We start from the raw sequence: 25447 nt of genomic DNA on the forward strand, positions 1-25447 counted from the left end.
AATCCTTAGAAAAAAAGGCAATACCGGATTTTTGATCAAACCGCCTGGGAATAATATATATATAATTTTAGATGCAATCCTATTTCGTTTTATACATTTTTCTGTAAAATTATGTAAAAAATGTACATGGTGGCAAAGCAGCACTGGCCCAAGGCCATTTGTTGTCTTGAATAACATAAAAAAACAAAACTAACAGAACAACACTACAGCAGCAATTATCGAAGAAATTCAAAAGCCGACATGAAAAACTCAATCGTTATGAAATAAAACATAAGCAGCAACTCGTCCTAAATGATTATTTACTGCATGTGAAATTGACCGTTGTTTCCCTTGTGATTTTTTTTTTTTTTTTTTTGGGGGGGGGATCAGATGAGCACTCGAGCCTCATTAAATATACATGCTGTGTATTGAGCTGAGCAAGCCAATTAGCCGGGTTTTCTGTCGATCGCTAATAATTGCTTGCTGTTTGCAATATCACAAGACTCCACCTCTCGTTTGCCTATTTGAGGATTTATTTCTTGCCTACATACACACAGCAGCAAAATACAGTTGTCAGTCCTCTCTTAAAGCGCTAAATACAGTTATGTCCCCGCATTCTGTGACCGAATCAGCTGATTCAATCAGCTTCCATGAACGGGACTATTTTAGAGTCGCACCTGTTAGTAAATGCAATTTTCGATCCCAAACACTGGCTGTGTGAAAGTAGCCTTTGTAATGTTGTCGCAAAATAACATTTCCACTAGTCACAGGGATTTCGCATTCCTTCTTTCAAAAGGCAGCAGCATCTCAAACAGACGTTGATCTCGAATGCAAGCTGCCTCGTTCTGCAGGTGGCAGCCTGACTTCATTATCACACTGTCTGTGCGCGCATGTTTTAGAGCAGCTCCGTAGATGAAGGCTGAGATGATACAAAGTGATCTGTGTAGAAGCAGCCTCCGTGCATCAGCGTCGACCGCGCGTGCGTGTCATCTCTATCGTGAGGGTTGCAACATGGCTTTCAGACATCAGTCGAGCAGCACTGACGCTTTGATGCTAAACTGCGTCATCAAAGCTGAATAAATAGTGTTTACAGATACATCCTCACTCTTCCAGGATCAAACAGTCCTGTGTTAAGCATGTACAATCAAACTTGAAGTGTCAGCTAGCGATGACGACATCTGCAGACGAGGTTCAGCGCGCCTGTGTTTACTGCAGTCGCTAAACGAGGGCAGTTTACAAATGTGTGTTTCTTTTTAGCAGAAGCCGTTTTGAAGTAGTGCTCGCTGGTTAATCGTCTTATCTCCATGTAATTAAGGGCTAGAGTGGCCTTCCGTGCATTTCTATTTCAATCATGCCAGAGATACCGTGAGAAACAAACAGAGACGGGCCAAACGCGACTCAATTACCGCACGCAAGAGAAGATCTAAAACTGTCTATTACGGCACATTTTACGGATAAACTGTTGCTGCTAACTCATAAATTCTGCGGCTCATGCGCGACACAAATCTATTAGCGCAATTGAACGCTCTTAGATTTTTAAAGGATAGCTTTGCGAGCTACCGTTGACTCCACTGTTGTTGTGTGAGCTTGTAGACGTCTACAGATTTGTCAAAACGCTTGATTTTGATTTGGGCTTGGAAAGCTGGCTTTCCTCTCAGGAAGTGTTGTTCCTCTCCTTTTTCTATAAACAGTGGAAAAGAGACTTGAAGAATATGTCCCAGACTCACTGTTTCCACTGTAAACACTGTGCTGTTTCCATCCACAGCAGTGGCTTTCGTCTGGGTCTGCCCAAGGGCCTTTTCTTGGGAAGGATTTTCCAGGGAAGAACTTTGTTTGGATTTTATAGCAGCATTGCTAACTGCTATCCCTACAAGGGTGTGGATGTTTATGCAAACTGTTGCGTGGAGTTAATGTGTCGTCTGTAGACTTGGGTACTGAAAACCTGTTCTTATTCAGAACAGGTTTCGTTTCATTTCAAGTACTGCTAAATAATTTTTAGGAGCATTTGGTCCTGATTCGTGAGTGAATTAATGATTCATATGAACCAGTTCTTTCAAATAAATTGGTCTTAGACTGTTTTAGAATGATTCTAATGATTTTAGAGTGGTTCTTAAAGGGATAGTTCACCCCAAAAATGAAAATTCTGTCATTAAAGGAGAAGTTCACTTCCGGAACAATAAGTTACAGATAATTTACTCACCCTTTCTTCAGTCGTAAAGAAATTGTTTTTGAGGAAAGCATTTCAGGATTTCTCTCCATAAACTTCTATTGAATTTTCAAAATGCAGTTTAAATGCAGCTTCAAATGGCTCTAAACGATCCCAGCCAAAGAAGAAGGGGCTTATCTAGTGAAACGATTGGTCATTTTCTAAAATATTTACAATTTATATACTTTTTAACTTCAAATGCTCATCTTGTCTAGCTCTGTGTCGTCTCTGTGTATTCTGGTTCATGACAGTTAGGGTATGTCGAAAAACTCCCATCTCATTTTCTTCTCCAACTTCAAAATCTTCCTACATCACTGTTTTACCTTTTTTTTTTTTTTTTTTTTTTTTTGTAAAGGCTGTTTGATCTTCTTTGCATGTTCACTTTGTAAACACTGGGTCAGTAGTAGTCGGTGGAGGAGAAAATGAGATGGGAGTTTTTCTATTTACCCTAACTGTCTTGAACCGGAATACACAAGAGTTGACGCTGAGCTAGACAAGCATTTGAGGTTAAAAAGTATATAAATCAGAAAATAACTGACTGTTTCGGTAGATAGGACCCTTCTTCCTCTGCTGGAATGGTTTAGAGCCCTTTAGAGCTGCATTTAAATGGCATTTTTGAAGTTCAAACTCGGGGGGGGGGCAGGGGGCACCATAGAAGTCCACTTTAAGGAGAGAAATCCTGAAATGTTCTCCTCAAAAAACACAATTTCTTTACGACTGAAGAAAGAAAAACATGAACATCTTGGATGACATGGGAGTGAGTAAATTATCTGTACATTTTTATTCTGTAAGTGAACTTCTCCTTTAACCACTTATTCCCATGTCATTCTAAACCAGTAATACCTTCGTTCATCTTCTAAGTAAAAATTAAGATATTTTTGATAAGATCTAAGAGCTTTCTGACCCTGCGTAGACGGCAACGCAACTGACAAATTCAAGGCCCAGAGGTTGCGTCATACTACTCTTGAGAAAGTGTGTCGAAGACACGGAAGAGAAGAAATTGTTGAATTAAGTAGTTTTTTTTTGTTTTTGCACACAAAAAAATGTTTTCGTAGATACATACGATTACGGTTTAACCACTGCTGTCGCATGGGCTATTTTAACAATGTCCTTTCTACCTTTCTGGGCCTTGAATGTGTCAGTTGCGTTGATGTCTATGCAGATTCAGAAAGCTCTTGGATTTGACGAAAAATATCTTAATTTGTGTTTTGAAGGTGAACAAAGGACTGTGTTGAGATGTATGAAGGCAAGAATGTGAGCTTGCAGGTGATTGTATGGAAAGGAAGGACCGGGGTTTGATCAGGAAAAGTTACCAGAAAAATCTTGAAATCTACCAAAAATGTAGAAAAAGAATTATGTAGCTCACTATAGCTCAGATAGCTCAGATTTTCCTCTTAATGTAAATAAGTAACACATTTTTTCCGTTCTGTGTTTTCCGAATCTTTCTACCAACTTAATTGAATTCACTGAAAAATCTTCATATTCGTCGCTTAGTAGCTGCAGTAGCAGAAGTGAACCATCTTCCTTCTTTGTTCCCTTCACACTGACTCGATCTTCCACTCTCTCAGCAAGTAATTAAACCGTTGTGTTAAGAGGGGAAAAAAAATTCCCCGGTATCGTACACCAGCTATCTGGCCGATAGTAGAGGTAAACCTGTATTTGAAGCCGGGAGAGCCATTTTTATTGCATCGTATCAGCCGTGAAAGAGGTGCTAAGATGGACACTCTGTATCACCGCCGCGCCAAAAACTAATCTAAATGGAAAACACATTGTCTTCATTATTTTGCAAGTGCTGAAAGAACATTGTTGCCATAGTAACTGGCAGGGGAGGCCGAGGGCTGCTTCAGGGCCAGTGAATGGAGTACAGGAGAGCCCTCCCGAGCCGTCTACAGAAATGGCCAGTTAGTGAGTGTAAAAGTGCTGCTCACTCATGTAATTAATTTCAAGGAGGATTGGCGTGCGGGGGGTGCCGGGATGCAAGGTAACAGATTTAACATGGATACTTAGGAGCCCTTCGCCGTGAGTCAAATGGCAGCCCCGGAGCATGAGAGCGAGAGAGAAGGACAGTGTGCGGGTGTGCGGTGGGGGTAGATGAGGGAGTGTGTTTGATTAACAGCAGCGATGATGACATGCTGTTTTGCAAACATGCGGCTGAAATTGCTCGCATCCATAAAGCCGTGGCTGCCAGGCATAGCTCGAGTTTTTCTCTGGAGGATTTTTAACGAATGCCAAGAAAGCTGTTGTTTTCACGAGGTGGTACCAGACAGAGCGCACGCACATACACACACGCACACGCGTACGGACCGAAAAAAGGCTGAAGAGCTTTATTAAAAAATCATATGAGGAAAAATAGCATCAGTTCATATCACTAATGCCACGAAATCCAGACCAAATCCATCCTGTGCTTGTATTTATCTCGTCTCATATTTTGAATACCAAAAGGATGTTCTTTTCAAGCTGTTGGCTGTAATTCTGGGAATCCAAATTATAAAGGTCTTGCCAAATGGGTGGGGCTTAACCGTTTATTTTAGCGTTGATTTCAATGGCTTTGTGCGTCAAATATAAACCGTCTACTCGGTTACGGTAGGTGTTGGTTAATGATCTCCCGGTTGCCTAATGAGAAAGAGCTAACCGAGGTGGGCCGGGTGTCAGGGACGGGGCTCTTCTCCAAGAGGGAGGACAGCGGCGTGACCGCTAATGGCCGCGGCGCTTGTGTGCGGAGGCTGTTTGTCATGGCAATTCATGTCAGGGTGTAATTGGTTTACCTGGCCGTGTGTGTTGTGAGGCTTGTCTGCATAGCTAAAAACAAATTACCCACCAGTGACCTTTCGGCTACACCGACCGCCTGGCCACACAGAGGCAAACGGGTGGGGAGGAAGTAGAGAAGATGCGAGAGAGAGAGAGAGAGAGAGAGAGAGTTGGAAACAGTGTGCCATGATGGCGCTATTTCTTGGCTCGCCACTGTTTGAAGGAGAGTGGGATGCCTTTGGGGATATTTATTTGAGCCGGTTCACAGCATGCAGGTTTTAAAAGGAACAGCGTCCCTCGCAGACCCCGTGCTCTATTTGCCCGTGCCTAGATGAAGGCGACCGCTGGTTTTGAAAAGCGGCGTTTGTGCCATGCAGCTTGCGCTTGCACCACTTATCTGTCAAGAGCAGTAAAGGGGGGAGAGAGGGATGCCGTAATTCCCTACTTCCTGCATGAAGGATACAATATCCATTTTAGTGACAGCGTAGATGGGCCTCAATTTAAATCTTAATCCACGGGGGCTGAGTCGCAGTCGGCCGGATTGATTCTAGCCCGCTGCGTGTGCGACTGCGTGCTCCAGGCGACACTGCACAAGTTGATTTTCTTTGTGAACGTCTGACACTTTGCCGCCACCCTCTGTGTGCTCGTTTCTGTCTTCGCTGGCATGTACGGATGACAAAAGCACTCTAGCCCTGTTTTGTTCATGCCTTTCTCTCTTGCTAGAAGACACTTCCACATGAAGAGTGGAGATTCATTTCTTAATTGGAGAAATGCCGACCTGCTGTTCGAATCAAATTTTTGATTTTTATGTAGTGTATTTAAACAGTGTCAATAGTAAGCAATATATAAAGAGTTCATTTGCAAAAACAGATTTTTTTTTTTGATTAGGTAAAAAATAACTAACAAGTACAGCGAACTAACACAAAACATAAGAACATAACATCAAAAACATGATTTTTGAGAATTAAAAAAAAGTTTTCTGTTTTTGCAAATAAACTGTTCATATGTAAACATGTAAAAGTACATAATAGATGCACACAATCATATATATATATATATATATATATATATATATATACATGCATGCATATTTTTGCACATTTAGATTTATTTCTGTATTTTAATTTTCTTTTTTTTGTTGTTGTTGTATTTATGTATTATATAAATTATATTATATAAAATTACAGTTATACAAATTTAACATTTATCCACTGTCTTGATTTTACATTTACAAAAACGTAAGATTTTTCATGTTTTTTTTCCCTTATACTTCTTATTTTTTAGGCTCATCAGGGCTGCATTTATTTGATCAAAAATTCAGAAAAAACTGTAATATTGTAAAGTATTATTTCAGTGTAAAATGACTGTTTTCTATTTAAATATATTTTAAAGTGTAATTTATTCCTGTGATGCAAAGTTGAATTTTCAGCATCATTACTTCAGTCTTCAGTGTCACATGAGCCTTCAGAAATCATTCCAATGCTGATTTATCAATGTTGAAAACAGTTGTGCTGCTTAATATTTTGTTGGAACCTGTGATACTTTTTTTAGAATTATTTAATAAATAAAAAGTTAAAACAGCATTTTAAAAAAAGAAAAAGAAAAAGAAAAAAATCTTTTGTAACAATATATACTACCATTTAAAAGTTTGTGGTCAGTACATTTTTATTCTTTCGTTTTAGAGAGAAATTAATATTTTTATTCACCAAGGATGTGTTAATAATCAGCATATTAGAATGATTTCTGAAGGATCATGTGACACTGAAGACTGGAGTAATGGCTAATGAAAATTCAGCTTTGAATCACAGGAATAAATTATATTTTAAAATATATTGAAATAGAACACCATTATTTTAAACTGTAATAATATTTCACAGTATTGCTATTTTTTCTGTATTATTCTGATTACGTAAATGCAGCCTTAATGAGCATAAGAGAATTCTTAAAAAAAAAAAAAAAACATTACAGCTTAGTTGATTATGCTGATCTTCTTGTTAAGGGTGGTTGATCTGTGTTGCTGATCAACTTTTTCTTTCTTTTTTCCAACAGGGCCGACCACTTCTTATGCAGACAGGGCCTGGCCAGAAGATCATGTGGTAATTGTGAGTTTGATGTCAATCAATTTCAGATTGATCCCATTAGTTGTGCAATCTGAGTGTTTTCTAGGCAGAAAAACCTCTTTTCTAACCTGCTGTACTCAGTCCTCTAGCCTCCAGACAGAGTGCGTTTGTAAACAGGTGTAGCAGCTATGAGCTATAAGCGCTGTGCCATTGATCAGTTTGTTTAATTAGTGAGTGAGATAATTAAAACACTGTATTTTCAGTCAGCTGGGTTCATCACCATATTTTTTTAAACCAATACCAAATAGCAGAGTTACACCCTATTGACAAGTTCTATTCTTGGAGACTCTTCTTTTTGCCTCTAATAGTTTCTTCTCATTTAATTGGAGTTTCACACTAATTAGATTTGTCTTAGAAAACAGAAGAAAACTCTAGCACAGCAGGAGCAGCCGAGCAGGAGGTCGGATGTTGGAGATATTTGAGAAATGTTAGTCTCACTTGTGAACAGTATGTAAGCACGTGGCTGTGTTTGAATCGCTCTGTTTTTCTCATCTGTGATCTTGCTGTATAAATCAGGGCGACGACTTTTACATAATGTGCTTTTTTGTCATCAGCTTTCATTTGGATGCAAATTTACTGACATAAGTGATACAAAACAGCTGTTCAACCCACATCATATTAATATACTGTAGGAGTCTGAATACTGTTCTTTTCTGACAATATACATAAATACCTTTTGTGTGCATATTACCCAAATATTCATAGGAAATCTGAGTCTATGTATATTTTTTATGTAAATGTTTTGGGGTCAATAAGGTTTTTTTTTTTTTGGAAAAAAATGTACATATTTATTTTGCAATGATACATGAAATTGATCAAGTCAAAGTAAAGACAAAGTATTTCTATGTCAAATTCCTTTGAAGTTTCTATTTATCAAAGAATATAAGAAAAAGTATGTATATATACACTACTAGTCAAAAGTTTTTGAACACTACGATTTTTAATGTTTCTTAAAGAATTTTCTTCCACTCACCAAGCCTTGATCCAAAATACAGCAAAAGCAGTAATATTGTGAAATATTTTTACTATTTAAAAGAACTGTTTTCTATTTGAATATATTTTAAAACGTAATTTATTCCTGTGATCAAAGCTACATTTTCAGGATAATTCAGTATTCAGTGCCACATGATCCTTCAGAAATTATTCTAATATGCTGTTTAAGAAACATGTATTATTATTATTATTATTATTATTATTATTATTGTTGTTGTTGTTGTTATTATTATTATTATTATTATTATTATTATTATTATTATTATTATTATTATTATTGTTATTGTTATCAATATTTAAAACGGTTGAGTACATACACACACACACATATAATATATATACACACACACACACATATATATAGAGAGAGAGAGAGAGAGCGAGAGAGAGAGAGTTTTTTATATTGAATATATTTAAAATATATTCAAATAGAACACAGGTATTTTATTTATACCTTTATACCTTTTATTTTATTTATTTTCAAATAAATGCAGGCTTGGTGAGCAAAAGAGACTTCATTAAAAACATTTCAAAACATTTCAAAAACTTTTGACTGGTTGTGTACATATACATGTTTGCATCAAAATATTAGGCAGGTTGGGGGGAGAAATTGTAGAAATTAATACTTTTATTTAGCAAGGATGCTTTAAATTGATCAAAAGATGATAATATATTTATAATGTTACAAAAGATTTCTATTTCACATCAATGCTGTTCTTCTGAACTTTATATTCATCAAAGATACATGAAAAAATTCTACTCGGCTGTTTTCAACAATAATAATACGTTTTTGAGCAGAAAATCAGAATGTTTCTTGAGCTGCAAATTAGAATGATTTCTGATGGATCGTGTGACACCGAAGACTGGAGTAATGGCTGTTGAAAATTACAGTACATTTATATAACAGTTCTTTAAAAATTCAAAAACTATTTCTACAATAACAATATTACTGTTTTTGTTGTATTTTGTTCCAAATGAATGCAGCCTTGGTGAGCAGAAGAGACTTTATTCTAAAGCATTATAAAATCTTGACTTGTATGCATAAATGAGATCCAAGATGCACTTTATTAATCTGCACACCTATCGTATGTCAACAATCTTCTCATTTGCATCTATTTTTATCTGAGACAAAGTTTTTGCATACATGAAACATAAGTGAGACAAATAAAGTTGTCTTTTAAGTCTCTTCTCTGTAGTTATTGGCATTAGACATTGAAAAAAGCACTAATTTTTAAAACATTTGTTGAAATATGTATTATTTTTGGATCTTCTGACATAGGGGAAAGAGCTCCTGTATTTCAGTCTATGAGTGAGAGTCCAGAGCCCAGCGGTAGACGGCAGTTGCTGATGTTTCAGCACTTTTAGGGCAGGCCTGAAACAGAAGGCCGTGGAATTTCTCAGCTTACCTATTCAGCAGTAAGAGCCCTGAGGTGTCCACCAGCAGCCAAGCTGGTCCGCTGCCTGCAGGGTTCGGTTTACACCGGCCTGTCAGCTCTAGTCCTCACTCATGGTCCACAAACCCAATGTTTTGTTCTGCTGAGCTCTCAGACAGAGCCAGAGCTCTCGTCCCTCAGTTTGAAATACAGCCATTCACTTTTACCAACGGTGCAGGAACGTAAATTACACTTTTTTTTTTTCTTGTTCTGAAAAGTCTGGCCTGGAATTCCTCCTCTCTGCTGTCACCCTAAATTAGAAATCTCAGGATTTATGCATTCTTATGAAAGACTGCATTTTCTTTCAATGATACCACTGAAATAATAAATTGGTGTAGTAAACTTCCAGCATTTGCCGTGTTACTGCCAAGTCTTGAGTTTTCTCTTTTTAAAATAGTAAATTGATATGTAAATGTATGAAATCTTTGTAACTTTCACATGACAAGCATTCATCTCATGCGACTCTACTTCTGAATCCATTTGAAGGCGTCTTTTATGCTCTGAGAGATGCTCAGTAGCTTCCTTGCCTTGATGTGCATTAGTGCCTATTTTTAGATGGGAACAGTACATAAGATTCACAATCATGTGTCTCACTGTGACCTGATTTTTGAAGACTTCTGACCATCCATTCATAAGCACAGCCTAGAGTAATGAAAAATATACAGAAACAGATGTAAAACTACAGTGTATTTTGATTGGTTTTACATCAGTGATCCACAAACCATTGTCTGTCAGGTTTTAGGAAAACAAACAAACAAAACAAGAAAATTCATTATGATTTGATTTATTAGTTGATTGACTCAGTGTTGCTGCTTTTGGTCAGTATTTTTTTAAATTATTTTATTAGTTTATAGTGAAACCTAAAATTAAAAAATGGTTAAATTAATTTTCTTTTTATAATTACATTGTTGATACTTATTTGTAATTGCATAATAAAAAGCGCCAACTTTAAATTAATCAGTTTAGGGTCAATAAGATTTCTTAAAAATTATTTTTAAAATCTCTTATGCTCACCAAGGCTGCATTTATTTGATCAAAAAGATATTAAAACCTACTACTTTTTTTTTCAGGTTTCTTTGATTAATAGAAAATTCAAAAGAACTGTTTATTTGAAATAGATTTTTTAATTCAAATTTTTATTTATTCATTTATGCAATGATGTAAAAGTCTTTTATGGAAGTAATTGTGACTTTATCTCACAATTATGACTTTTTTCTCGCAATTGCGAGCTTACATGTCACAATTCTGACTTTTTTTTTTCTCAGAATTGCATGATACGAATTTACAATTCTGTCTTTTTTCTCATATTAGATGTGATATAGACTCACAACTGCAAGTTATAAAGTCATTTGTGAGATAAATTCAAAATTCTGAGAAATGAAGACAGATATAAACTCACATTTCTGACTTTTTCCACTCAGAATTGCGTGATATAAACTCACAATTGCAAGTTATAAAACGTAATTGTGGGATATAAACTCACAATTGCAAGGAAAAATTCAGAATTGCAAGATATAAACCTTGTGTCTCGCAATTGTGAGTTTATATCTCGCAATTCTGACTTTTCTCAGGATTAAGACAAATAAACTCACATTTGAGAGTTATAAAATCAGAATTGCAGGATATAAATTCGCAATTGCAAGGAAAAAAACTCAGAATTCCAAGATATCTTTGTATCTCGCAATTCTAACTTTTTTCTTGCAATTGCGAGTTTATATCGCACAATTCTAATTTTTTCTTTAGGATTGTGACATATAAACTCGCAATTACGAGTTACAAAGTCAGAATTGTGAGATGCACAGAACTGCGTGATACAAATTAACAGTCAAAAAAACATTTTTTTCTCACAGTTGACCCTTCGCAAAGCTTAATTAACAGGCAATCTGACCAATCATAATGCCGAATCCACCATTCTGTCTTACAAACAAATGAGACGGGAGAGTAGATTCATTTTAGTGGACTTAAACTTGAAACGTGTATTGACTCTTTTTGCGTTTGAAATAAAGTAAGTTCTGATGTTCATTTATGTTTTTTTTTTTTTTTTTTTTTTTGTGCTTTAAGTAAAGAAGAAAAGATAATAGGTTTAAGTGTCTTTGATCTAATGAGGCAATAATAATTATTATTATATTATAATATTTAATATAATACTATTAATATCATGACACATTAAAGAGCCACAAAATGGTATTTATTGTTTGAATTCTTAAAAATTACAACATTTTAAAGCTGAGAACTTGTTTCGTACCAGAAGTAACCTGCTCTGTCTTGTTTGTCAGCTTGTTGTCAGTTTCTTCTTTGCTTCGAAATGTATTTTTCATAACAAGATGTTGTGTACTGTTTGCCGGACATAGCAAAAGTAACTAAGGAGGGCGGGTTTTTGCGAAGCGTCAATTTCAAATTTATATCTTGCAATTCTGACTTTTTTGTCAAATTCTTTTTCTTTTTCTTTTTTCAAAATTTCGAGTTTATATCTCACAATTCTGTCTTAATAACATTTGCGTGTTATAAAGTTAGAATTACATCTCGCAATTTGGAGTAACGTGTAAATGGTGTAAATCAATTATACATTTGTGATTTAACATTTAATTTCAGAGAAATAATAGCAAAAACATAATTTTGGCTAATTACACATTGGCAAAAGTGTTTAAGAGTTTGCGGGTCATGTACAGTAGTTAAAACTGTAACAGTTGTTTTGAGTTTGTTGGTGGTGTCTTCCTCATTTCGGTTGTTAGTTAGCTACCTGAAAAGGTTGAGAACCACTGCTTTATGTTCGTAATACGATTCAACGGCAAGTGAAGGAACGTAGCAGAAGCAGCCCCACCAGTGGGAGACTTGTGCTGGTTTACTGCTTCTGCCACTCTAACCCACTGTGAGGTGAAAACGCTTCCTGGTTTATTTACACAGGGCTGTCCAGGCCTGGCACTTGGCGATCTCTGACAAATGAGAGAATCTCAGGATGAGCCAGAGCAGGGTGAGAGAAGATTGTTAGGAATGCTGGACATGCTTTTCCTCAGCCTCACAAAGACACACACATACACCAACAGCCATGCCTGGCAATCCTGGGCAGTGTGTTGATAAGAGCGAAGGGTTAAATCGTGATTTACGCGCGCGGTGATTTGTTGGCGTCTCGGGTTGGACGGACCGAGCGCCACACAGACCTGGGGAGCTCTTATCTGAGATAGCTGGAGTTTTTCACAGCTCTGGTCTTGCCCTGCGCAGTGAATCAGAGCTGAAGTGAGCAGACGCTGAGGAATGAGAGCAGAAGGGAGAGTGAGTTCACGAATCGCCCTAGAAACATCGTCTCTGTTTCCCCCCCAACGTATTCATGGCATGATGGGATTGTCCTGGGGTATCTGGTGACACATACCTGCCATTGTAGAGACCCCTGGCACCGTACCGCTGTTCAATATTTATAGACTCCAAACGCTCTCAAATATCAAATAGTTAAACAGCTGCAGACAATTTCAAAACTGGCTGCCCGTTTTGGGAAGTGCACAAGCCGCAGGGATGGTTGCCAGTGTAAAACAGTTCATTTTCTTCATCACTCTCTTTATATTGGGTAATTAATTGATTTTAAAGAGTGATGTCGTACTTGTTTCCGCGTGGTGAAGTTCAGGGTGTCTAAACGGCCGCTGAGGAGGAAAACTCAGCGATAAAGCAGTGATACACAATAAAAAGAATCCAAACTGACCCCAGATTAGTAGAAAAAGGTTATTATGTGTTGGCATCATGCGGTGAGCTGATGAAAAATGGCTGTCACATCCCCAGCCTGGCGTCAGCAGCTCCCTCGTGAGAACTTCCCCTCAGGTGAGAAATTAAAGTGGATATTATCTGTGCAGCGGCCCAGCAGCAGATCAGTATGAGGCCAGGATCCATTTTGCTCCCTGCACACAGGAAACGCTGGGTTGACATTATTTTCAGGGCGGCCATACTCGCCCTCTGTTAGTGATGTGCTTTTCATTCACCTACTCAAGGGCAAGGTCAAACCGACTGAGGTCGTTCCGCTTCTACGGAGGTGTAAAGGATTTGTGAAGAAATGCAGCGTGTGAAGAATCACAGTGTTGAATGATTTCAGATGTGAGCATTCGTGATAATACGTGTGGTTGGTGAATTGTTAGTTAACTTTTCTTGTAGCTGATATATACAAGAACGTCATATAAATGCATATACGCATGCGTATTTATTAATTGTTAATGTATGTCCACGTACATATATGTAAATGTGTAAATCTAATTATAATTATAATTTTTTTTATATATATATATATATATATATATATATATATATATATATATATGTGTGTGTGTGTGTGTGTAATTTTTATATTAGAATTATATTTGTGTACATTTTTGTACATTTAAAATATATATTATTGATCATATTAAGATACTTAAAGTAACTAACATTAAACAAAGAAGTTTAATAAATAATGCGATTATCTTATTATCTACCTTACCTTTTTAATTTAGTTTTAATGTGGTGTTCATTTGTTTGGTTGGATTGTATTATACTATATTTATAGTATATTGACATTATTATGTATGTATTATATTTAACTGTATATTATATTTATGCTTTTGTATTTATTTTCACATCTTTTGAAAGAAAATATGAATCTGAATATGGCAGTAAAGATATAATATAATATATATATACACATACAATTTTATATTTTTTATTTCTATATATGAATAATATATATATTTTAGTTTTAGATATACAAATATAATTTTGTTTGTTCTATATTAATAATATACTTAACAGTAATATATATATATATATTTTTTTTTTCTATCTTTTTTATATATCTAAATAATATATTTTATATATCAATCATTAAGACATAAGATATCAGTTGGGATCAGTAAGACTTCAAATGTTTTTCAAAGAAGTCACTTATGCTCATCAAAGCTGCATGTATTTGATCAAAAATACAGACAAAAACAGTAATATTGCAAATATTATTACAATATAAAATAGTGGTTTTTATTTTAATACACTTTAAAATATAATTTATTCCTGTGATGCAAAGCTGAATTTTCATCAGCTGTTACTCCAGTCTTAAGTGTCTCACAATCCTTTAGAAATCATTTTAAATATGCTGATTTATTATTAGAATTATCAATGTTGTAAACAGTTGTGCTGCCAAATATTTTTCTGGAACCTGTGATTCTTTTTTTTTTTTTTTTTTAGGATTCTTTGTTGAATAACAAGTTAAAGTATCAAGTATCAACCATAAATCCAAATTATTATTCTGAAATTTCAAGTAAATATTTTGGGTGATTAAATATTGTGTAAATTAAAAAGGGTTGTTTGCTTAAATTTTGCATTCATCTGTATCTAATTATTATTGCTATAATACATTTCATAAACAGACTGCATTAGCTGCTATCACCAGTATAATGGCTGACCACTAATTAAAATAGTCTGTTAGTTGAGGGCAGTTTGTGGTGGGGGTGGTCTGTCTGTACATGTGCCCTCCCCTCTCCCATCAGCTCACAGATGGGCCACACCAACCTTCTGTTCCAGCAAGGATCCCAACAGATCCAAGCTTTCAACAAATAATGAGAGAGAGAGACAGGTAGAGAAAGAGGAACAGAAAGAGCAAATTAAAGCGAGCGGGAAGGATGGGGACTGTGATATCGTGGAGGACGAGGTGAGGAGAGAGGTGAAGGGACAGAAAAGCAGACTCGAGTCAGTAGCTAAGTGCCTTGTGACCAGAATGAAACAGAAAGCCTCAGGCAGATGTAAAGAGTAAAGAAGAAAAGGAGGGGGTGGCAGAAAGGGAGGAGGGAAGCGGAAAGGGGGGAGTCGGTTTGAGAGTAAGAGGAAGGTAGAGTGAGTGAAAGAAATAAATAGAGAGCGTGAGAGGAAGAGAGAGGGAGGGCGACGGTGGGGGAAGATGGTGAGCCGGTGCGGCCGTGTTGATTGGCTTGTATGAAAACACATGACTGCAGTGGGGAGCCTCTTGCTCAGGGTGAGTGGCTCTGCTTCAGACCAAACCACATTAGATGAAATGAATCCATTCCCCAGCCTGTTAAAGGAGCGCGCAGCCTGGGTTCCGGAGAGAGAGAGAGAGGGAGAGGGAGGAGGGGCGGATTGAGTGGCAGGAGAGAATGGGGGAGAAAGAGAGGGAAAAAAGGAGAGATGGGGGCAGGAGGAGGCCAGCACACACACATATGGTGCTAGAGAGACTGCTCAGGAGATTACGGCACATTTTAGGTCAGGACAATAGAGAGCAGTGGAGAGCCTTTGCGCTGCCTTTCTGGACTCACATAACAAACGCTGCCTTGTGCTGTCTGCAGGGGCCACTGTCCAGCTCACTGCTCCTCGCCACAAACGCGCAAAATGGGTTTAGAGCACCGATGATATGCCTTTCTCTGTGTGCGTATTTCTCACAGTTTTTGGGCGTAAAATGTGTTGGAATTGGAGATTGAAGTTTGAGCTTTTGTACTTTTGATATAGAGTGGCTCTGAAAATATAAGGATGTTTGGCTTTTATGTTTAAGACAGACAGCATATGCACACTTTTCATGCAAAGAAATTCAAAAAGTTTAATACCGTAGGTTTTAAAAGTGAATTCAGTAGATACTGTCCATAATTATGAGAACTTGAGGGCAACTTGAGAGGAATATCGCTGATTATAGTAAAGTAATTTGTTTGCTGATGCTGTTTGGTTAAGTTTTGTTACACAGACGAAAGTATGGGGCCATTAAGATTCATTTTATTTTATTTTATTTTATTTTATTATTTTTTTATTATATATAATTTTTATTTTTTATTATATTTATATATATATATATATATATATATATATATATATATAATATAAATTTTTATATATATTAATTTTTATATATATTAATTTTTTTTTTCGTTTATTGGTAACATTTTACAACAGTGTCATTTGTTAACATTAATAACTAACATAACATGCATACAGGAACAATGAACAGTACATTTATTACACTGTTTATTAGTCTTTCTTAATGTTAGTTAAAAATATAGTTGTTCATTGCTTGTTAATATTAATTCACAGAGCATTAGCTAATGTAAACAAACACAACTTGATTTTAATAATGCATTAGAAAATGCTGAAATTAACAATAACTAAGATTAATAAATGCTGTAGAAGTATTGTTAATTCTTTGTTCATGTAGTTAACTAATGTTAACTAATGGACTTTACTGTAAAGTGTTACCATTTTATTTTATTTTATTGGTAACACTATAAGGTGTAATTTGTTAACATTAATGTATTAACTAATATGAACAAACAATGAACAATACATGTATTACACTACTTATTAATCTTTGTTAATGTTAGTTAATAAAAATACATTTGTTCATTGTTCATGTTAGTTTACAGTGCATTAACTAATGATAACAAACACAACTTTATTAATACATTAGTAAATGCTGAAATTAACATTAAGATTAATAAATGCTGTAGAAGTATTTTTTTAGTTCATGTTAACTAATATAGTTAACCAATGCTAATTAATGAACCTTATTCATTTTATTTTATTTCATTTTTTTTATATTTTATTTTTGTTACCATTTAATTGTTACTGTTTTATTTAATTTTATTTTAGTGGTAATTGATACTTTTATTAAGCAAGAATATATTACATAAATCATTTGATCATTGTTGATAAATTGACAAAAATCTTTAGTAAAATTATAAATGGTTTTCTATTTGCAATAAATGCAGTTTTTTTTTAAAACTTTCTATTCATCAAAGAATCCTGACAAAACCGTCATGGTTTTTTACAAAAATATTAAGATGCCCAACTGTTTTTAATATTGAATTTATTTATTTTTTTTTTTTAAATAGCAGAAAATCAGTATATTAGAATGTGATTTCTGAAGATTCACTGAAGGCTGAAGTATAATGGCTGCTTAAAATGCCACAATATTTTTAAATTTTTAAAAATAGAAAACAGTTACTTTAAATTGTAACAAATATTTCACAATATTACTGCTTTACTGTATTTTCGTCAAATGTATAGCGTTAATAAGCATTAGAAAATTCAGTAAAACTTTACAATAAGGTTCATTAGTTAACATTTAGTTAACTACTTTAGGTACTTCTACAGCATTTATTAAGCTTAGTTTATGTTAATTTAATCAATTAACATTAGTTAATGCACTACGAATTAACATGAAGTAACAATGAACGACTGTTATTAACTAACATCAACAAAGTTTAATAAATACTGTAATAAATGTGTTGTTTATTGTTCATTCATGTTAGTCAATACACTAACATTAATGGAACCTTATTGTAAACTGTTACCAAATGTTATTTTATTTTTTTTAAACTTTTTAAATATCTTACCAACCCCAAACTTTTGATCAATATGTGTACAGTAAGTGTCAATGCTTTTTGGGGCCACTATGTCTCTTAGGCTTACTTGGTGATGCTCGATATGAGCAGACAGCAGAATGTGGCACCAAACGCAGATGCGCTTGCCGTGGACCCTCATCTATTTGTCACTTAGCTGTGGCAGTCACACCAACAGGTGCTGAGAGACTTCCCTCTGTCTCTCCACCGCAGGCGGCCTGATCTGATCAGCCAAGCTGAAAGCAAGTCTTATACGTTACACCCACAAACCGCCCACAGTCAACGCACTGACCGCCTGAGGCATTTTGTGCACGAGACCTGGCTGAAATTGCCAGTTACGATCTGATTGGCTGGGGCCACCCAATGTCCTGAAGTCAAGAGTGCGCCAGTCCACTTGGAAATAAACATGAGGTTTATGAGCTGTTTTGAATAGAGAACTAATAACTAGTTTAGTTGAGCATATGAGCGACATCAAATGGGAAATGTTCAGATATCTAAAAGAAGGTGACTAGGAGGGAGCAGAAGTATATATTCTTTTATATTTCTTCTGGAACATGAAAGAAGATATTTCGAGTCTCCATTTTTTTCAAATCTCATAAGAAACGCATCCATTTGAAACAACATTGAAACATAATTTTTGAGTGAACTGTCCCTTTAATGATTTCAATACCTGTTCTGATTGGTCATTTTACATGTCAGTCACACAGATCTTTCCTGAGTAAGTGGGCAGCTCTTGGCCAGAATAAGACTGACTTAATGCTGATTGAGTTGTGAAACTTTTGTCCTGCGGGCATTAAAGCAGCGAATGAGAAGTTTACGCCGCGTGAACGAGTCAAGCTGCTTTGAAAAGATCTCTTGGTCGGATCTGAGCGTGAGCTGTAATTATGATCAGTCTTTTAAGCTTGGCCTTTTTCTTGAGTTGTGTTCCAGGCTGGTATCAGTCTCTCAATCCCTGTCCTTAACCCAAGAGAGCGACTGATGGTATTTATAGAGAGCTGCCTTTGAAAAAGGGAGTCAAGCGTGAGTGGAAATGCAAAACGCACTCATGCGGTGTGTGTCTGATTATGAAGAGATAATTCTCCCTGCACAAACTAAGTTCTCTCTCTCTTTCAATTTTTCCATCCATCTCTCAGCCCTCTGTCTGACCCCACCTTTCATAAGATTAAACAACATCTTTCCACCATGTTTTTTATACTTCACTTCCTTGGTTTTGTTTTGGTTCTGACAATATGAATTACGTCTAGTCTTGTTCATCTGATATGATTTATCCCACTGTTTTTTTTTTTGAGGTTTAGCTTCTGTATCCTGCTGTTTTTTTTTTTTTTTAATAATACCTGGATCTCAACAACTCATCTCATTTTGTATGGTTTGATGGTGTGAATTCCACAAAATATGTATTTTTTTTTTAATTTGTAAATTTTTATTTGTATTGTTTATCAGTATTTTTGTTATTCGCACTCGACAGCTTGAATAACTTTAAGTTAAACTTTTTTTAATTATACACTTAATATTTTTTCTTTTTTTCAAGATGTTTTAATGATAAGAGTGCCAAATATAATGACAGAAACACACATGCAATTATATTTAATTAATAATACAAATAACAATAAACATTATTATAATTTTCTATAAAGAATATGTGAATTGAGTTAGTTAGGTCCAAGAGCAGTGCTTCGAAATGCTTCCAGCATGGCCAAGTATCTGACTGTAAACTTTTAGTTTGGAATGACTCCATGGCCGGCTTCTGCTTCTCTTTGAATAATGAGAACAAGAGTTTGTTTTCATTGAGGTAGTTGGTGTGTTATATAACTGGTGTTTTTCCAGCCTTCATTGCCTGAGGGGTGAGAGAGTGACACAGAGAGAGAGAGGGATGCGTGATCAAGCTGTGTGGAGTTTTGGACTCTGCTTTACGGCTGTTTGACGTCATAGATCAGGATGTTCAGCTGCTGCTGTAAAGATGTTTTCATGTCATCATTGGCCTCTCAAAGCCCGTAGCTTGGAGTTTGCACACCAAACAATAGCCTCACGAGAAGGAGGAGGAGGAGAGGACTCTTTCTTAACCGCCCCCCCCCCCGCCCCTCAATGCTGGTAGCTGGAGGTGAGAGTGACAGCGGGGTAAGGAGGGAAATAGTTAATCAATAGCCACAAGGTCAGACAGGCGAGCCTCTGGTTTGAGTGTTCCCTGTTAGTGGGTTGGAGCAGAGGATTTGTAGCGCTTGTAAAGGCTTAAAGGAACACTCAGCAGTTATTTGTGGTGGTGCTGATGGTCAGGGTGGCAGGGCTGCAGTGTGTGAGAGAGAGACACCTGCTGGCCTTTGACTGTCACTGCAACCACAACCCGAATCCTGTTTGAGCATTTTGCCAAATTAGCATTGCATTTACTCAGTGGCAGAGGGATGTATCCTGAGCGATTTCCATTCAGTTAAAAAAAAAAATGTATCCATATTTGGGATAGATTTTGTTGTTGTCCAGTAAAAGTTCCAGGAAAAAAATAAAATTAAAATTAAAATGTAGAAATAAATCTAAATGTGTATAAATAAATATATATATATATATATATATATATATGTATGTGTATATATATATATATATATATATATATATATATATATATATATATTATATATATATATATATATAATTACACACACAATTTAGAAGCAAAACTGCTTAGTATATGGCTTGTTTAGAAAGAATATAGCTTTTCATTCATTTTTCAAACATATTCAGGCATATCACTGCTATTCAAAAGTGTGCATTCAGTAAGGATTGAAAATGAATAATTTCATTAATCATTTAATTAATCAAAAATGCAATAAATTGATCAAACTATGTTATTTAAATATAGAAATGCAGCTCTAGTGAGCATAATAGACTTGTTAAATGGTTGTGTAAATCTAGCAGAATAGTTGTTTTTATGCTTTGAAAGACAAAGGTAATACATAAAAAAGGATAATACATATAAATATAGATAAATACAATAAGCCTTATTGTTTACAGTTAACAATATTTTCTTATTCTGAGATAAATATGTCTATACTCTAGGATAGAATATATAATAAACTTAAGAGTTTGTTTTATTTTTATTTATATATATATATATATATATATATATATACTTATTTGCAGTGTTTCAATCTCTTGCACATTTAATGAAGACTTGAGGACTGATGAAGACATTGCTGTTCAAGAAACATTATTATTATTATTTTTATTATTATTATTATTATTATTATTATTATTATTATTATTGTTATCAATATTTAAAACAGTTGAGTACATTTGCTTCAGGATTCTTTGATTGATCCAAAGATCAGCATTTATCTGAAATAAAACGCTTTTGTAACAGTATACACTATAACATTCAGAGGATAGAAGTCAGTATAGTTTTTATATTTTTGAATTCATTTTTTATTAATTTTTTAATTAATTATAGAAATGAATACTTTTATTTTAACAAAGATACAATGTAATCATGCTGAAAATTCAGCTTTTAAATCACAGGAATAAATTACATTTTAAAATAGAAAACAGTTATTTTCAAATATTTCAAAATTGTAGTGTTTTACTGTACTTTCAATCAAATAAATGCAGGCTTGGTGAGAAGAAGAGCATTCTTTAAAAACATTTCAAATATTACTGTTCAAAAACTTTTGACTGGTAGTGTATATTTATTTTATTTATTGCAGTGTTTTAATCTCTTGCACATTTGCTGGACATTTTTGGTTCAAATGGGAGCAAGTTGTGCTTTTGTCCAACTTTGAGGTTGTGAATTCAGCACACTTCCATTATGCAGGTACCAGGCCTATGTCGCCTCATCCGTGACTTACATGCTTAAACATTTCATGCGGGCTTAAGAAAGCACTCTTAATACCTGTCCCGACATCACTTCCTGAAATGCACTGACTGCTTTAACATATATAGGGCACTATCTAACCCTCCTGAGAGCCAGAGACGCTCCCCGTCCTGTCACGCACACAGCTGAGATATTTGAAGAGAGCTTTATCAGACCGCTGCAGTGGGCGGTAGGGGAATTTTGCCGTCTGCCTGTTTTTTTTTTTTTTTTTTTTTTTTTTTTTTCCACATTTGTGCCTTGGAATTTTAAGAGTGATGGTGGTGAAGTGGCCAGATGAGAGATGAAGTCCCGACGCTCCCGTTCCTCACCAATTAATCCTTCCGCGTGTCGGCGCAGTGAGTTACAGCGCTGGCCATGGGGCCTCATGTTTATTTGCCAGCGAACGCAACTGTAAATCAGCCCGCGGTGGCTAAATTGATAACCTTGAATGTAAGGCCTGATACCTTTAACAGCGTGTAATAGACACGCTGATGGGGTTCAAGCATTTGCAGAGGTCTGATTGGAGTGTAATTGGTCACAGTTCGTCCTATCAGCACACACACACACTTTCCCTGCTCCTTCCTTACAGAGTTGTGCTGTTTGTTTTGCTAGCCTTTTTTCGTAGATCACAGTTGAACTTGTAAGAAACCGAGAGGGGTGTTAAAGTTACACTGGAGTGACTTTGTCAACATGAAAGATGGATGGGACGGCTCCTCCTCACCCACTACTGAAATGTCATCTGAGCGCTCGGTGTCTTTCAGGGCCTCGTTGAGCGTGTGTGGAGATCACAGATTTGCGCTGAAGTGCTCTCCCGTTTTTCTCTCAGCCTGACACACTCCTCTCTTTGTCTGTCCATTTTTCAGAGAGAAGAACTTTAATGGCTTCCAGGTAGAGAGAAAGAGGCAGCAGTCAAGATGAACTCGATTCCTTCGATGGACAGGCACATACAGCAGACCAATGACAGGCTGCTGTGCATCAAACAGGTGAGGAGAAAAGAACCACAGTGACACCATGATCGTCTGTCTGTCTGTCTGTCTGTTCATTGTTCCAGGGTCTCCCACTGTCACTCTGATGGGGATCTGTAGTTTTCCATTAGCTTGGCTCATATCAGGTTGCTGAATATGGTTGGAGTCTGAACCCTGTTGTCTTCCTCGGCTGTTTTCCAAGCAGCCCTATCAGCCGACGCTTGTTTTTTGTGTACACAAACACAGGCACACTACTTAGCTATCTAAATGCAGAGATGCTGTACACTTCTTTTACTTTTAAAGGAGAAGTCCACTTCCAAAACAAAGATTCACATATAATGTACTCAAAATGTACCCAAAATGCAGCTTAAATGTGGCTTCAAACGATCCCAAATGCGGTTGTAAATGATCACAGCCGAGGAAGAAGGGTTACATCTAGCGAAACGATCGGTTATTATCATAAAAAAAAATATAATATAAATACTTTTTTTAATCTCAAATCTCGTCTTGTCTTGCTCTCCCTGAACTCTGTGTATTCTGACTCAAGACAGTTAGGGTATGTCGAAAAACTCCAATCGTATTTTCTCCCTCAAAATCATCCTACATCGCTGCAGAAGTACCAACCCAGTCTTTGCAAAGTGAACATGCAAAGCAGATCAAACACCCTTAACAAAAAAGGTAAAACAGCGATATAGGGGCGATTTTGAAGGTGAGGGAGAACATGAGATGGGAGTTTTTCGATATACCCTGTCATGAACTGGAACAAAAACAATCCAGGTAGAGTAAGACAAGACGAGCGTTTGGCATTAAAAGGTATATAAATTGTATTATTTTTATTAAAATAACCGATTGTTTCGCTATATAAGACCCTTTTTTCTCAGCTTGGATCGTTTGAAGCCGCATTTAAACTGCATTTTGGAAGTTCAAAATCGGGGCACCATATCAGTCCATTATATGGAGAAAAATGCTGAAGTGTTTTCCTCAAGAAACAATCTCTTTTACAATCTCTTTAATCTTTACGACTGAAGAAAGAAAGACATGAACATCTTGGATGACAAGTGGGTGAGTAAATTATTTGTAAATTGTTATTCTGGAAGTGGACTTCTCCTTTAAATTGAGCTAATTATACTACTGTTAAAAAATGTGGGCACCATAAGATAAGAAATGAATATGTTTATTCAATAAGGATGCACTGAATTGATTTGAATTGAGTGAAAGTAAAAACATGTATAATGTTACAAAATACTTACATTTTAAATAAATGCTGTTCATTTAAACTTTTTATTCATGAAAGATATGAATAATAAGCAGCACAACCATTTTCAATATATTATACATGTATTAATTTCTCTGTAATATTATTAGTAAGGATCGTGTGACACTGAAAACTGTAGCAGTGGTCGCTGACAATTCAGCTTTGTCATCTCAGGAATAAATAACATTTTGAAATACACCGCCTTTCAAATGTTCATCAGTACGATTTTTAATGTTCTTTAAAGAAGACTCTGCTGCTCATCAAGGCTGCATTTATTTAATCAAAAATACAGAAAAAAACAGTGCACACATCACAGGCTCATGCTTTTATACAGAGTTTCTAAACTATGTTGGTAGGTATCAATGCATTGAAAGCAAACATTTGACTGATATAAGTGCACTTCATTTTATGAAAACCACTTTAAATGTTCGTACGTTTACATGTCAGAGAGGACATTTGAAAAAAACAACTATAGCCAAACTTACAAAGACAAAGTAGGTATGACCCAAGGCTATGTCTTGTGATTCTAGACTTGGATAATTGCAGAGTGCTGTGTAGGTGTGACATTTCGCATCTCTCGACAGATTTATGGAAATATTTGACATGCCAACTTGTATATTACAGACAGTTCAGCGTTTTTCATGTCCGCGCAGATTTCCGCTAGGCTTTGTTGTCTCTGCATCAATTAGGCAAGTCTTAGCGCTAATAAGATCATGTCTACCGCATGTAAGAATCCATTGAATTTCTGAGCCTATTTAATTGGTTACAAATGACACTGTTATCTCTGTTTTGCATAGCAGATTGAGCCTGATTAAAGCTAAAGACAAAACGCAATCGATTGCTGCTTATTAATAATATTGATATGTCACATTTAGTGATGTGAGAGTCGTCCATTTAGCTGCCAGGACTTTAGTCCCAGTGAGCTCAATTTAAGCATTATCATTTTATGTCCACTTAATATTTTAGTCAGTATGGAACAGAACTGGCTGTATTTGCTCCAGTACATTTAAAACTTCCATGTGTCGATGACCTCTAGCTTTGTGGAAATGCCTATACCTTGACAATTTCTGAATGTTATCTTGTTTGTGACATCAATATGTCAAAAACCTGATACTCTCTTAATCTAATAGGGGTGTTTCCTTTCCTCTCTGTCCCATTTCCCTCCTTTCATCATTCTGTCATCCTGTCACTCAATCATGTGCCTGCCTGTCACACAATCTATTCTTCCCTCAACTTTACTCGGTTGGTTATAATGACAGTGGTGTAAAACATTATGTCCAATCTCATGACTAACACCCACATGAAGCCATCAGCATGTTGTGATTGTAATGTCGATCAAACGGACCATTTTCTCTCTTGACTTCTTTGACTTTTTCTATCCGCATACAACCAGACTCTCGCACTGCCATCTGACTTTCATTTACACAGCCCTTCCTACAGAATTCCTCTGTTTTCCCATCGCGGGCTTCCTCACCGGCAGTTAAAGCCCGCACGCTGAGCAGTCGGCAGCCAATAGCTGTCAATCACACAAAATGAGATCCTCTTCTGTCTGAGAGGAGCAGACTGAC

General features: G+C 36.0%; 1 protein-coding gene across 5 annotated transcripts in view; it reads left to right on the plus strand.

Moving 5' to 3' along the window:
• Positions 1-25447, plus strand: part of zmiz1a (zinc finger, MIZ-type containing 1a) — a 166753-nt gene that overhangs the window by 96197 nt on the left and 45109 nt on the right. For 4 of the 5 annotated variants that reach the window (XM_051125690.1, XM_051125688.1, XM_051125693.1 and 1 more), the window contains exons 4-5: positions 6983-7035; positions 22523-22642. In XM_051125690.1, the coding sequence (XP_050981647.1) occupies positions 22574-22642 (69 nt within the window). In that variant the 5' untranslated portion in view covers positions 6983-7035; positions 22523-22573. The remainder of the gene's footprint in view (positions 1-6982; positions 7036-22522; positions 22643-25447) is intronic. The other variant, XM_051125689.1, reaches the window with a different exon arrangement.

This window comes from Labeo rohita, chromosome 13 (genome assembly GCF_022985175.1).
Source record: "Labeo rohita strain BAU-BD-2019 chromosome 13, IGBB_LRoh.1.0, whole genome shotgun sequence".
NCBI classification, from domain to species: domain Eukaryota; kingdom Metazoa; phylum Chordata; class Actinopteri; order Cypriniformes; family Cyprinidae; genus Labeo; species Labeo rohita.